This window comes from Schistocerca serialis, chromosome 5, assembly GCF_023864345.2.
Source record: "Schistocerca serialis cubense isolate TAMUIC-IGC-003099 chromosome 5, iqSchSeri2.2, whole genome shotgun sequence".
Taxonomy (NCBI): Eukaryota; Metazoa; Arthropoda; class Insecta; order Orthoptera; family Acrididae; genus Schistocerca; species Schistocerca serialis.
The window spans coordinates 597,497,985-597,513,707 of record NC_064642.1 but is presented as its reverse complement, the minus strand read 5'-3'; the positions used below and the strand labels follow the sequence as shown (position 1 = coordinate 597,513,707).

At 41.9% G+C, this 15,723-nt stretch overlaps 1 protein-coding gene across 4 annotated transcripts in view; it reads left to right on the top strand.

The window, feature by feature from the left end:
- The window catches only part of LOC126481146 (protein pellino), a 456,082-nt gene that overhangs the window by 365,652 nt on the left and 74,707 nt on the right, over nt 1-15,723 (top strand). Inside the window, exon 1 of one of the 4 annotated variants that reach the window (XM_050104705.1) lies at nt 14,850-14,915. The exons of the other annotated variants lie outside the window; for them this stretch is intronic. Coding sequence (XP_049960662.1) covers nt 14,865-14,915 — 51 coding nt within the window. The 5' untranslated portion in view covers nt 14,850-14,864. Of the gene's footprint in view, nt 1-14,849; nt 14,916-15,723 lie in introns of those variants that run through there. 4 annotated transcript variants of the gene reach the window in all.

Genomic DNA, 15,723 nt, shown 5'->3' with positions numbered 1-15,723 from the left:
CTGGGACACTCAGATGTTTAGGACGGGTGGTAGCGACAGAGCATCGAGTGACATTATACTGAGTGCACTATCCGAAAATTACCTCGAGCAATTAAACAGAGAACCGACTCGTGGAGATAACATCTTGGACCTACTGATAACAAACAGACCCGAACTTTTCGACTCTGTATGTACAGAACAGGGAATCAGTGATCATAAGGCCGTTGCAGCATCCCTGAATATGGAAGTTAGTAGGAATATAAAAAAAGGGAGGAAGGTTTATCTGTTTAGCAAGAGTAATAGAAGGCAGATTTCAGACTACCTAACAGATCAAAACGAAAATTTTTGTTCCGACACTGACAATGTTGAGTGTTTATGGAAAAAGTTCAAGGCAATCGTAAAATGCGTTTTAGATAGGTACGTGCCGAGTAAAACTGTGAGGGACGGGAAAAACCCACCGTGGTACAACAGCAAAGTTAGGAAATTACTGTGAAAGCAAAGAGCTTCACTGCAAGTTTAAACGCAGCCAAAACCTCTCAGACAAACAGAAGCTAAACGATGTCAAAGTTAGCGTAAGGAGGGCTATGCGTGAAGCGTTCAGTGAATTTGAAAGTAAAATTCTATGTACCGACTTGACAGAAAATCCTAGGATGTTCTGGTCTTACGTTAAAATCAGTAAGTGGCTCGAAACAGCATATCCAGACACTCCGGGATGATGATGGCATTGAAACAGAGGCTGACACGCGTAAAGCTGAAATACTAAACACCTTTTTCCAAAGCTGTTTCACAGAGGAAGACCGCACTGCAGTTCCTTCTCTAAATCCTCGCACAAACGAAAAAATGGCTGACATCGAAATAAGTGTCCAAGGAATAGAAAAGCAACTGGAATCACTCAACAGAGGAAAGTCCACTGGACCTGACGGGATACCAATTCGATTCTACACAGAGTACGCGAAAGAACTTGCCCCCCTTCTAACAGCCGTGTACCGCAAGTGTCTAGAGGAACGGAGGGTTCCAAATGATTGGAAAAGAGCACAGGTAGTCCCAGTCTTCAAGAAGGGTCGTCGAGCAGATGCGCAAAACTATAGACCTATATCTCTGACGTCGATCTGTTGTAGAATTTTAGAACATGTTTTTTGCTCGAGTATCATGTTGTTTTTGGAAACCCAGAATCTACTATGTAGGAATCAGCATGGATTCCGGAAACAGCGATCGTGTGAGACCCAACTCGCTTTATTTGTTCATGAGACCCAGAAAATATTAGATACAGGCTCCCAGGTAGATGCTATTTTTCTTGACTTCCGGAAGGCGTTCGATACAGTTCCGCACTGTCGCCTGATAAAGTAAGAGCCTACGGAATATCAGACCAGCTGTGTGGCTGGATTGAAGAGTTTTTAGCAAACAGAACACACCATGTTGTTATCAATGGAGAGACGTCTACAGACGTTAAAGTAACCTCTGGCGTGCCACAGGGGAGTGTCATGGGACCATTTCTTTTCACAATATATATAAATGACCTAGTAGATAGTGTCGGAAGTTCCATGCGGCTTTTCGCGGATGATACTGTAGTATACTGAGAAGTTGCAGCATTAGAAAATTGTAGTGAAATGCAGGAAGATCTGCAGCGGATAGGCACTTGGTGCAGGGTGTGGCAACTGACCCCTAACATAGACAAATGTAATATATTGCGAATACATAGAAAGAAGGATCCTTTATTGTATGATCATATGATAGCGGAACAAACACTGGTAGCAGTTACTTCTGTAAAATGTCAGGGAGTGTGCGTGCGGAACGATTTGAAGTGGAACGATCATATAAAATTAATTGTTGGTAAGGCGACTACCAGGTTGAGATTCATTGGGAGAGTCCTTAGGAAATGTAGTCCATCAACAAAGGAGGTGGCTTACAAAACACTCGTTCGACCTATACTTGAGTATTGCTCATCAGTGTGGGATCCGTACCAGATCGGGATGACGGAGGAGATAGAGAAGATCCAAAGAAGAGCGGCGCGTTTCGTCACAGGGTTATTTGGTAACCGTGATAGCGTTACGGAGATGTTTAACAAACTCAAGTGGCAGACTCTGCAAGAGAGGCGCTCTGCATCGCGGTGTAGCTTGCTCGCCAGGTTTCGAGAGGGTGCGTTTCTGGATGTGGTATCGAATATATTGCTTCCCCCTACTTACACCTTCCGAGGAGATCACGAATGTAAAATTAGATAGATTAGAGCGCGCACGGAGGCTTTCAGACAGTCGTTCTTCCCGTGAACCATACGCGACTGGAACAGGAAAGGGAGGTAATGACAGTGGCACGTAAAGTGCCCTCCGCCACACACCGTTGGGTGGCTTGCGGTGTATAAATGTAGATGTAGATGTAGACAGTTTCTTTGCACTTCGGTCGCCGATTGTCTCTCTGCATACCACCAGACCACTTGTGCACGCTCCTTCATATCCTCCATTTTGCCAAAACAATTGATTGCAGCTCCACTACGGCCACTTGGCGTATCAAATTTGCACACCACAAACTTGTTGAGTTGCTCTGTCTGCCCCTTCAGGATTCACAGGTCTACCATCTGAGTTGAAAAAGATATAGAATATTAAAATGTTGGAGTATCATTGTACCTTGAGCTGGAACTTTAGACTGGTATAATGGTGTCGCGTGAAAAAAATTCAAAGTGTCGGAGCTAAGCTTATCGTCACTGGTATATCGTCTCAATGTTCTGTATTTTCCTTTACCAGCAGTGGTCCAACACGATGAAATATTACTTCTAAATCACTAACGCAGTTAATGAACAGTATATTCCGTGTCATCTTTGTCTCATCCACGATGCTCTCGCATTTATTATGTATAATGTATTAATTATTCCAGTACTTGCGCTTCTTTCTACGATTTCGGCTTTACCTCCAAAGATACCGGCTGTTGCGACAGTGGTTGCTAGCAAACTGACGTTGTGATCACTAGAATAATGTGCCTGGTAGTATCTAGGCGTGAATGAAATCACGCATGCACACACGTCAAGCGATGCGTGTGCAAACATCCATGCCTCTTCCGGTGCGTGTGGCAAACAGGCGCAAGGCGCAAATGTGTGTAAACGAACCTTCAAGCACAACAAGGGACGGGACGTTTAGCGCAAGGACGAAACGTAAACAGAAGTTACTATGCTGGAGGCATCTTATTGCCCACCTCGCCATTGCAGACGGACAAGGCCGCTGCTGGTCACAAGCCGATTGCCAATAGTTCAACGTACGTAGTTGGCTAGAGGGTAACACGGGGCAGCGGCAGAAACAATCTATGTGAATGTAGGGATGTCAAAGTGATGACTGTTTTCGCCAACGATTTTCCACTCTGCAGTTCCATCTAGTACAAGGAGGTTATTCCCTGATGTCTTAAGACATGTCCTGCCATTCTGCCCCTTTTTCTTGTTTTTCCCACGTGCTCCTTTATTCGTATATTCTGCGATGAATCACCTCACTCCTTATAAGTCCACCCAATTCTCATCATTATTCTGTAGCACTGCATTATAAACGCTTCTATTGTCTTCTGTCCCAGTTTTCACACTGTCCACGATTCACTACCACACAGTGCTGTGATTCAAATATACGTTCTCAGAAATTACTTCCTCATGTTAAGGCCTATGTAAAACTTCTGTTGTTGCTTCCTCCGTCATGGGTTATTTTGCATCCAGTGTAACAGAATTCATTAACTTCCTCTACTTCATGATCGCCAACGTTGATGTTAAACTAATTGCAATTTTTCATTTCTTCTACTTCTCAATAATTTTCTTTTTTCCAATTTCCTCTGCTCATACTCGCCATTAAATTCTGACCTGACTATGACGGCGCAAAATATCCTCGATTCAACGCGGTTTGTATATCGTGAACTATACTGGGCGAGTCGCGTAAGGCGTAGCATCATGTTTATTTCGTGAACGGTTCAAGATACCGAAGGAGGGTTGTCGGCGAATGATAGTACGCGTAGGGCACTTTTTTTTCTTTTTTTTGCGTAGTTAATATTAGTAACTTTTTCGATCGAGATATTGAAGCAAGTATGTTTCTTAACGGAACTGCTTTGTTTAACAGCATTCAAAATCGCTTGTTATCACTGGAGTTGAAAGTTTTTTCATAAATATTCTAGAAGTGCGCTACAATCGAAAAGCATGACGGTCGGAATCGGCGACTGGGGTGTAAAGTTCTTGTGTCAGACTTCGACGTTATATGCAGCAAGAATGTAGGCTTACGCTACTAAGGTAAAACATGTTTCCTTTTGGCCATAGATACGGGGTCAGCAACGACTTCTGTAAATTGAACTGTGTGTTTACTTACAGGATATGAAAGGAGGCTTAAGAAAACTAATTCGAATGTGTGTACGTACTCCTGTAGTTCAAACAGGTTCGAAAGTCTTGATACAGCGACATTCTGGCACTTGAGTCCCAGTTGACGGTGTTTACCGTATATTAACCAGTTCTGAGTGCCCTGCTTTCCAATTTATACACATTTTCCTTATATTTTTACGAAGTGTTAAAACACCAACATTAGTAAGTGCCATAACATTGTACTCCTTTTTTCAAGTGCTTTCAATTGCCAATAAAGTACGTTGTTCCATTTAAGCAAAAACATACGTAGGCCCTACTTCAATATCTTGATTGAGAGGAAGCAAGGTAAGTAGACTTTAAACAAGTAGGTCACTCACTGCTAGTATGCGGCCATTGGCGAACACCCGCTTATATCGTAGGGTAGACAGCAGTGCTTCAGAATTCATTCAGTTCTCCGTTGCGCTAAGCCGGTGGTCCCTGTCTAGGGGTAAACACCAACCAACCCGAGGGTTAAAATGAAATTTTCTGCGTAGTACAAACTAAAAGCGTTTGGTTGTGTTTGCCACAATTATTTTTAAAAGATCATTACTGTTATCACAATTTTGTTAAACTCTAATATTCATTATATAATGTTACCAGTAATTACATTTTCCTCGATTACTAACTTTGTGCAAGACACTGTGCGGTGGAGGTTACAGGTTCTTCACTTGGTCCACCCCCTACACACATACTTTGTGCTTTGTACCATTCATCGATAATTGTAAAAGTGAGACACATACGTAACAAACGTTAAGTGTCTCGTGCAAATGTGTACTCCATGTAGTAGGTAGTTATTGCAGTAGACCAAAAATTTCATCATCAACCACTTAGAAACAGATAAATGAACTAATTAGCAGCATATTATAAAAGTAACTACGTAAGGGCTTTGTAGTGCTGTACATATTATTTATTATTATTATTTATATTATTATTGTGTTCAGACACAAAGCATTAACAGCCTAAAGTCCTCCAATTTGTGCTACTCCAGAAGTAAGGAAGCAAACAGTCAAGTGATTAACAAACAAAGTATGGTGCACGCATTTTAACTTTGTTAGTTTGAAATGGTGGTGCAGGATGCAGGCGAAGTAAGTTCCGCTAGAGAGAGTAGTTCTTTAGGGGAAGCAAGTTTTGTTAAAAGTGTCTACGATCACTACGAATAGTTGGCTTTTTATATGTGCGGAGGAGTTGTACCTTGCTCTCTCAGTGCACCGGGAATTGCTGTGGAATGTGAAAGTAAATTTTTGGCTATGGTAGCAGTGAAAATAAAAACAAGAAACTGAATGGATTTGGGGCACGATTTATTAGGTGCACTGACGTCCAACTCAAATATAAGAAAGGTTCTTAGACATAGACAGTACTAACTGTCTCGTTGACTCGTTAGTTCGTGGCTTAATAAAACATAAAAAATAAATAACATTCGTGTCTCAACATTCATCTTTCATCATTTCAAAAATAAGTGTTCAAACATTTTTTAAATGGTGGTGGAGGTTGGACGGGGAGAGGAGTAGCTAATATCTGATGGTGCTCATGGACAATGGTCTAAGTAAGTTCGTGGAACACGGCACTAAGCAGTAACTCTGATGCTGTTCCTCTGTATGTTTCTCATACTAATCACAGACGACTGTACATTTCAGCTCTGATGCATTTTGAAACAACTATTGTTCTAATTAGTCAAGCTGGAAGCTCTGTACATTAACAGATAGCTCAAATTAGCAGAAAATTGAACATGTAGCTTTAAAGTCTCTCGCAACTGCATATGTCTACCGTTTATAATAATCATCAAATCAGCGTGAGTAACATTGAAGAAATCTTGTGAGTGGGGAGTTAAAAACTTGGTGTATAGTTTGTAGTTTGGCATCAGATATGTTGTGATTATTATTAAATAGCTGCGATGTTGTTTTAAATGATGTTTGCGAAAATATACTACGACTCCACCAGTGTACTGAAACGTTCAGGAGGTGGAGGTGTGAACCTTATTTGGGAATCATAGTAATTCCATCACGATGCGCTGCTTCTTTTGCAGCAGGCTGACAATTTTTTTGTTGATAACGTAGCGAACTTTAAATGTTGTTGCAATTGAAGACAATCCGGCGCCCTTCGCAAACAGTGATGTACGTGTTAAAGAAGTCATGGAACCTATGAACGATACGTGTTAAACTAGAGATTCCCGGAGAATGAGATTATTTTCTTGGAATTGCGGATACGGCCTCAACGTTAAAAACCGGGAGAATATTTGAAGATTTTGGAACTTTGTTCGGTTATGACTGCAGGAAGAAGGATAAGACCTTAAGCATTTTAGAAAGGAATTTTGTGACAACCGTGAACAGTCATTGGTCTCTGAAGCAATATAAGAAATGCGAGGGTGCCTTACATATTGACTACTGGTTGAACCAAAACAGAATAAGGAATTATTTTTCCAGAGTTAAAGGTCTTGCTGCATTTTACAACGTGTAAAGTGAAAAACTTGATGCTGCTTAACCGCTCCCAGGAAATGCGAACGCTTTTCCTTTTTCTGATGGTGCTACCGTTGCTGAGGACAAAAGACAACTCACCTATCTCTACTTCTGCTGTAGTTTCAACGTAGGCTGAAGGCAGAACTTCAAATAACATACTTTCCTATTCTAAGTGAACATATAACCTGCCTTGATGTGAAATGCAATGATAAAATAACCTGCGCCAGCCGGTGTGGCCGAGCGGTTCTAGGCGCTTCAGTCTGGAACCGCGCGACCGCTACAGTCGCAGGTTCGAATCCTGCCTCGGGCATGGATATGTGTGATGTCCTCCTTAGGTTAGTTAGGTTTAAGTAGTTCTAAGTGCTAGGGGACTGATGACCTCAGATGTTAAGTCCCTTAGTGCTCAGAGCCATTTGAACCATTTTTGTTAAAAATAACCTGCACGCCGTTAGGAGCAGTCTTGTTTCATTTCATACTCGTCCTAAACGTGACGCTGCTGTTAGCCATAACTTTATTGTTACTAGTTGTTTCCTGGCATCATTATTTTTATTTATTTGTGAGTAATGAGTGTGAATCCGGAATACATTCAGTATTTCGCAAAACTGCGAAACATAACATCACCTGGTTGCAATGACAGACAGCACAGTTACACCTGCCCTTTTTCATATTACCGGCAATTCATTATTCGCTATAAAAGTGTACAACAGGAATCACAACAATAATAATTGCACACGAAAGCAATGTTCAATACGCAGTCCTGTCTCTCCCGTGAAGTCACAGAAGATATCCCGATCCCTACCTTCCACCCTGAGAAACAGTGATTAAGTCGAGTGAACATGCAACAAATTTACGTGCGTCTCAGCATACTATCTATTTGTGGAAGATTTCATTTCGATATTTTAAACCTTCACGAAATAAGAGGTACTACGCCTTATGCGACTCACCATGTGTATTAAGAAGTGGGAATGACTTTACGTAAGTTTCAGTTGCGTCATCACGATAGCGCATTTTGTGCAATGGCTTAAACCCACCGGGCTTAAACCAGATTTTACACATACTTCAGAACTGTGTTCCTTCGGGATCAGTATTACACCTTCGTGAACAAATTTTTTTTAGGTATTTTGGAAATTTTTGTTCGTAGAGATACTGTAATCCGGATACTAAATAACAGAAAAAGGATAAAAAATCGATACCAAAAGCACATTTATTCTCATGAAAATGAAAAACATAAACTAATGCACACAGATTTTCAACTTAAAGTATAAAGACAGCTTTGATGTATCACAGATCAATGTTTTCTTTCTTTTTTTTATTCTGTGCAGTTTTCTGGGACTTAATGGTTCCGCTAACTATAAATTACGTATAAATGAGCAGATTTACTAAGGAGTTCAGTCATTATTGAGAACAGTATAAAATGTATAAAGGAACAAAATTACAAACTTCAGACGTTATTGGAACGGAGAAGATGGTAATTTCGATCTGCTTTTGTAGAAAGAGGACGCACCGCACGGGCTGTAAACTTTCGGCGCGCCATTTGATAGATCACAGCAATGTATGTATCCACCCTATAGTTCCTGACATTTCTAAGTTGCGACGAAAACTTTTCGCTAGATGGCAGCACGAGACATACAGGACAGTCGTCCCAATGCTCGAAACTGATTATTATTTTAGTGGAACAAGTGTGTCCCATCAGCCACGAAAAGGCTACAAAGCTGCTTTTGGCGCACGACAGGCAGTTTTGTTTTGCGTGGTATGTGGGTCACTGGCGCAGGGGCTCGCGGGCCGATCAATGCGCGCGCCACATTTCGCACTCCCGCACGGCTTGGCGCGTGTGCTCCCCGCCATCGTGGGAACCAACTCACACCACACACCATCGATTCTTCAGCGTCAGATTACGGCGTGCCGGGCTTTATCAAGGCCGTGAGAAGTATTCCTACATTTCCAGGAACCGGTTCTTCACTAAGGGGCAGAAAGGCAGACGACTTGTCGCCTTCCGTGGAAGGCATTCATCGTTACGTGGGAGCAATACATTACGCTGGTTGTTGTTTTGTAACTGACAGTATTGACAAAACTGCAAGCAATGTGCACGAGGCTGGAGAGCTTTAAACCTGTACCATATGAAATAAGCGTGCTGACAAATCCTATGACTTCAAAGGCTGAATAGTGTAAAATGACGTGGAGTTTTATGTCGTTATTATCTGTCTCATGTCAGTGCTTTATGTGGAAATCAATGGTGAGATACTTCCCATAAATTATCAAATTGTCGTATATACACCCTCGCAAGCGTGCACTTGGTAAGTTCTTGAAATCAACTAGGTGCTTTTCACAGAGTTCCATGTCAATCAAATTATATGAGACTGATTTTCTATCTAGAATCCACTTCATAATTCATCATCAACTTTTCTTCAGTTTTTCTTTCGGTTCCACCGCCAATTCCATTCTCTGCACTAAATTAGGTGACCTTAATAAAGTAATAGAATCTGTGAGAGCTCTTTCACGAGCAGCTTATCAGGATCAAGTGAGTCACGTCTTCGTAGATAGTTTAGTTGGAGCGAACTACCCACGACTGTTCGGAGTGAAGCTCGCAAATGCACGAAAGCTAGCACGCCAGCGCAGTCGTTTCCACGCCCCGTGGGAACGGACTTAAAATTATAGGCGACACGTACGTCGTAAGCCTATGCACCTCGATTTTCCAGTAGAACAATGGATAAGTGCACAGTGTCTCCACTATTGCGAAGCAGAACCATAAACACTGTGGGAAATTATATGAATGAGTGATGTCTGTTCTTTAGGACATTTCGGAAAAAAAAGACACCACGTGGAAATCCGGTTTGTGATAAATATTACGTAAATTGAAGGGTGGATGGGGGAGAAAGAAAAGGGAAGGAACTAATGACAGCAGCTGCATATGGACTTTATGAGGAATCACGAGTGAAAATGTGTACCAGACCGCGACTCGAACCCGGGATCTCCAGTGTAGTGAGCAGTTGCGTTAACCACTTCGCCATCCGGACATTGTTTATCGCAAATGAGCGGACTATCTCTGCACGCTCCCGGGTCGACTCACACTCCTATCTAGCGCACACATCTGCAGTCTCCGTCCATGTCTTCATGCTCGCTAATTTTAGATTCCCACTGGAGGTAGAGCGTAAACGTGCATCCACACTCAAGGTTGTGGAAAATGTTAGCTTCGCATGGTATTTGGTCTGAGAAATCTAATTAGACCTTTATATGTTGTAGCTCTGATAGGAACAGTAGAATGTTTTCGACGGAGTACACGTTAAACTTAAAGGCCACCGACAAAATTTCGGAAGTTGTTCGGAGATATTTCCTGAGTGTTTTGGTATGAGGGACGGGTGGTTTCCGGTGGTTCGTTATAGAGTAGTAACGTAGTTATACTGAGTGGTTATAAAGTGCAGATCCAGCGTGGGGTGGAATAACCATGTGGCAGCGAAACATGGAAGTAGTGCTAATGTGTTAATGAAGAACGGATTCGCGCTGAAAAAAAAAAAAATATCAAGTTTTGCCTGCGAGGTGCAAATCTAACTCTGTACAGCATCTCGTCGACGTGTCCTGTGCTCATATTGAACAAATTGTGTAACCGGTGGTTTCTAATAAAATCAACAGCATGCCTTACTCGCTTGTTTGACCTCTTATGCCCACTTTCCGTTTCTAATCTATTGCATACGGAAATATTTCTGTACGTCTTTCTAGTATTCAAACGACTGAATTGCAACTGGTGGCCAAAATAGGAACTAATTTTTTTCCGGCATAAATTGGTTCCGCATTAAAGCATTAGAATATCTACAAAGTTTCACTGCCATACAATAGCAGCCTCGTTGGACCCCTGTGAATGGCTATACTTAAACGATAACCACCCGGTAGTTTACAAGGTACGTTCAATAAGTAATGCAACACTTTTTTTCCCCCCACAGCCAATTTCTGTTGAAAAACTGAGGAATTAGTTGTAGAACATCGTGGAATATTCTCACTTCAGACAATATGGTTTTATGAAGTACCACTCAGTGACGGCTTTAAATGTAGCCTTCACAATGGCATCTCTAACAGAAGTGTGTTTCAAGCAGAGAGCTGTCACTCCGTTTATTTTGACGGACAACCAGAGCATCGCAGATATTCATAGGCGCGGTGAACAAAAGTACGGTGAGTTGTTACGCGAGGCGTCTGTCATCATCGCAACAAGCTCGCTCAAACCTGTCCGCGCTCTCGAGTGCCGGCCGGCCGCTAACGTCTGTGACTCTTGCAATGTTGGAGCGTGCGGACACTTTCAGTCAAGGTGATAGGCAAACACCCCGCTGCTCAACTGGGCGTCTCTGTTGGTAGTACTGACACAGTCGTCGACCAGTTGTGGGCACTCAAAGCTGTGTGCTAGCTGGGCTCCTCTCCGCTTAACAGAAGACCATAAAGAGCAACGAAGGACCATCTATTTGGAGTTGCTCGCGCGCAATGAGGCTGATCGTGACAACTTTTTGTCGAACGTAGACACAGACAATGAAACATGGAGTCATCACTTCGAACCGAAAACAAAACGGCAGTTCTTCGAGTGGCGCCACACCACCTCTCCTCCGAAGAAAAAGTACAGTGCCACACCCTCAGCTCGTAAAGTCGTGGCGATGATCTTCTGGGACGCTGAAGGGGTTGTTCTGTTTGAGGCCCTCCCTCATGGTGCGACGATCAACTCTGAAGTGTATTGTGCTACCTTAAGAAAACTGACTTAGTCGCCACCAAAATGCAAACAAACTTCTGCTGCTCCATGACAGCGAAAGGCCGCTCATGCCTGCGCACCCGAGCGGACCTAAGAACATTCCGCTGGACTGTTCTTCCTAATCCATCCTACAGCCCGGATTAAGCACTTTCCAACTTCCATCTCTTTGGTCCAATGAAGGATGCGCTCCGCGAAAGCAGTACACGGATGACGGGGAGGTTATTGATGCTGCGCGATGTTGGTGCCAACGTCGACCAGTCGGGTGGTACCATACGGCATGCAGGCGCTCCCAGTAAGGTGGCATAAGGCTATCGCATTGAAGAGAGATTATATTGAAAAATGTGGTAGCCAGAAGAGCGAAAACTAATATGGTCAACTGGAATCCCGAATAAAACACAACATGTTTTGAGAAAAAAATAGTGTTGCATTACTTATTGAAGCCCTTCGTATTTGGTTTGTTACCCCAATTACCTTTGTTTCTGTGAAAATACTGTCGCATTAGTGAAAAATCCTGTAATATTCTGTCACTGAAACGTGGAACACAAAACAGAGTAATGCGACCACCCTAAAGCCCATTTTACACGAGCAGCTTTCTGACCAAAATAAAGTGCATGCCGTGGATGCGCTTCACGTGCTTGCTACGTGGCTGGCCCCTCATTTACACACGAGCGGATCGATGCCGTCAATGACCAGTTGACTGTGTCGAATTTGTGGTTCTAAGACTTTGGGCGTACTGCAGACTATATCAGAAACTGGAACATTCGATTTCCAGACACCATACTTGACTGGTCTAGCAAATCCTCTTCGCTCTCGTGTTTACACGACAGCGAAAAATTTGAGAACGAAAAATAAACTGGGCAATTATTGTCATCAATAGTAAAGATCGTGAATGAAAGCAACATGTTTGTTTCGAAATTAAGGGACACAGCGCATATTGCCAGTGTTTCCACTGTTACGCAGATATTTTCAATGCAATGCAAATCAGAGGTAAATATGGATAATAAATAAAAACGAAATGCAATTACCCCGACGAGGCACCAGAAACCCCGGGTCGCTTATGCTAGGTTACTCATAAAATATCCGTGAAGAACCTCCGAAATTCAGTTGGCAGAGTTCGCATTCACTCTGCATATTTCGTTGAACTTAAAACACCACTGGTTTCGAGTTCTTTGACTTCTTTGTGGATAGGTTCTGCCTTGAGCAAACAGATTTTATTCTTCTTTACCCATACATGTTTCGGTGGGTATGCGTACTTGTTTTCTTAGTAATACATGCTGCTTTCCATATTTTGCGTTATTGTTTTTTTAGTTTCTTTTTTGTAAGTTCCCCGTAGTCTTCACTGTGAAAATGGGCTTTAAACTTGCACTGCCTCACTGTTTTACAAGATACATATTGTTTAAGTTCCAAGTGCGTATAACTCTCTGCCATCTGCAGAGCGAATCGACAAACAGTGGGTGGCGGGTGAAACTCAAAACAGATACTTCGGTAGCACGACTTCGTTTCACTGCCGGGCCACGTGGCACGTTGTACAGTGAACAGTCCATCACCTCGGTATCTATTTGAGCGGTTTAAATTCTTCAATATCTGTTTTAGTTTCGTAGTAAAGAGCACAGAACACCGAAATATCATAACTGCAAGGTCCCTGTTACGATACGGGAACAAACAATAGCGTTCATCGTGATATGGGAGCAACTTCGAATACGAGAAAATATGGCACGGGAATCCGTATTCTTGCTTTGCGAAATGAGAATCTAGATGACCTTTTTCATTTATGCCTTATGAGTGAACCTGGTAGTCTGATAAAGTGTGTCCTGGAAACGTTTTTGTTACCTTCCAGAGTAATCAGAGAGTAAGATAAACATCTCGTAGCTGGAGTTAACAGTAATTTAGAATTTTGTAAGTGATATCGTGGTCGTCTTTTGACTGTAAAATTATTCATTTGTAAAACCACCCGGGTGGTGAAGTACACACTTCAAAATCGATTCTGTAAATAGGCTTCTGGTTGCTGGTTTTCCAGTTCCGCAATCGATTTTGGCCCCCTTGTAAACGCAATCGGTTTTGAAACGTGCTTGGGCTTTCAGGTTACATCTAGTTAAAAAAAGGCTAATATTTACGGAGTGGCCATTTGTACAGTGATGGGTAAGTAGAAATATTGGACTGAAGCTGTTTACACCTGCGAGTGTGCTGACTAAACCATAAACCGTATTTAACTGGGCTAGCAAATCCGCTTCAGACCTTAACATCTTAAACACAAGAGCGAAAAACGATCTCCCAAATTTGGTTTTTGTCTTTCGGAAGACGTGTTTCGTGTAAACGCAGTGATTCTGTGGATTCTTGTCTTTTTTGTTACTGCTCACGAATCCGCGTGTGAACTTCTCGATTTAAATGTATTGTAAGTACATTGCTTGTATTCTACGTTATTTTAGTTCGCATCCGGTTTTCACACTTTTCTGACATTTAAGAGAGAAAAATATCGACACGAAAAGAAAACACGCAAAAACGCCCATTCACACTCCACAATATCACTCCGTCCCCAATGTCGACCGTTCCAACCGAAAAATAGCCGTTTTTGTGTGTGATACTTGCTTCTAGAGGTAGGTTAACGTTTCTCATCGGAGTAAAATCAGTAATGGGGTTAAAATATTCCTAAAACGGTCCTCGGAACATAAAAGACTTTCATTTTGCTTAAAGCCTTACTGATTTAAAGTGTTTCACCGGTTCTATTTCCTTCCTCTTCCTCCTCCTCCCCCTGTCTCCTCTACATTTATTACCGTTCTGCTAGACTAGTACAATAGTTACATATTCTAAAACATATAAAATATTGTCAGTTACATTACATGTTGTTTGGTTTATGCAATTGCTCTGGGTGCCAATATATGGACAAGCAAGTATTTGCATCATAAAATATATGCAGTGAAAAAATAAAAAAATATGCTAGTAAGAAGTTTGTGTGGTAATAAAATATTGTCAAACCAATATGACGGTGGATGGGCCACTTGTGGCCTGAAGACGGAGTGCTAGCAATATGACGGTCCGTCTTCGATGTTTTGAGTGTTAGTGAAGTATCAAATTCCTACGTAAGGCTCCCTCCTCGCGAGATTTGCAGACGATTTACTAAAGGAAACTCTTAAGTTTTGCTGGGTACCGAAAGCGTACACTAGGTCTTACTGCTGCAAGTTGATCGTTCACGGCATATTCAGAATCTGCACATTACCTTGACATTTCGCACTTCTACCAATCAAAATTAGTGACGCTATTTCGAGAAAGAAAAACGTGACCGATTCGACGCAGGCAATGTACAATTGCATGTACTATCTGTGTTATGTTAACAGCCTAAGTATTTTTAATATTTCGCTTTCAGATGGTGGGGAGTCGATCATGCCGCCATCCAGTTGCCTTCTACCGCGCAAATGTGAGCTCAGTATCTTTTTCTTTACGCTTGCAGTGCCCGCATTTTTGTCTTGCAGACCCTCACCTTCTTAGCTAGTTATCACTGTTCGATCATTTCTTCAGATCGCTGTCTTGTTTCATCAAGATTGTCTCATCAAATGCATTGGAAAATAGGAGCCACTCTAAGAACTCAATGCGTAGAATGTGTACGAAAATACTGTCATGAAGTGAAGAAGAGTACCACTATTACGTGTGCTACAAATTGAGCCGATAACGCTTATTACTGTCTTCCGATGCAGGCCATTTGAGTAGTTTGGGTGGTAATCTTTCACTACCATAGTTGCTTGTGCAATGTTGGTGTCTTCGTAGCTGATACAAAGGCAGTAAACTGGAAATCGTCGAATTTTGGCAGCTGTCTGCTCGCCATTGCCTCTGTGTGTGTTTTTTTTTTTTTTTTTTTTTTTTTTTTTTTTTTTTTTTTTTCCCCATTAGGAATTGAATTAAAGAAAAAAAATTAAAATTCGGTTTAGTGTTATGGTCTAGGTTCTCTAAAATTTCTACAATATGCTCCACAAAAAGTTGAGTTGGTTTCGAACCAATGAAATGTTTCATCGATGTTTGAGTTTCAAAGAAATTTACAGTCTTGAATCACACCGTTGTTGGCACAATAAGAAGTGTTGCGACATCATCTGGCAGAATGTCAGAGATTTATTTCTGCTCCCCAATGATACATTGATTGGCTATGAGGTAGTAAATGATTTCATACAGGACTTCTACAGATACTATGTATGATATGAGCAGAGTGGAAATAATTTCACATAATGTCTGTG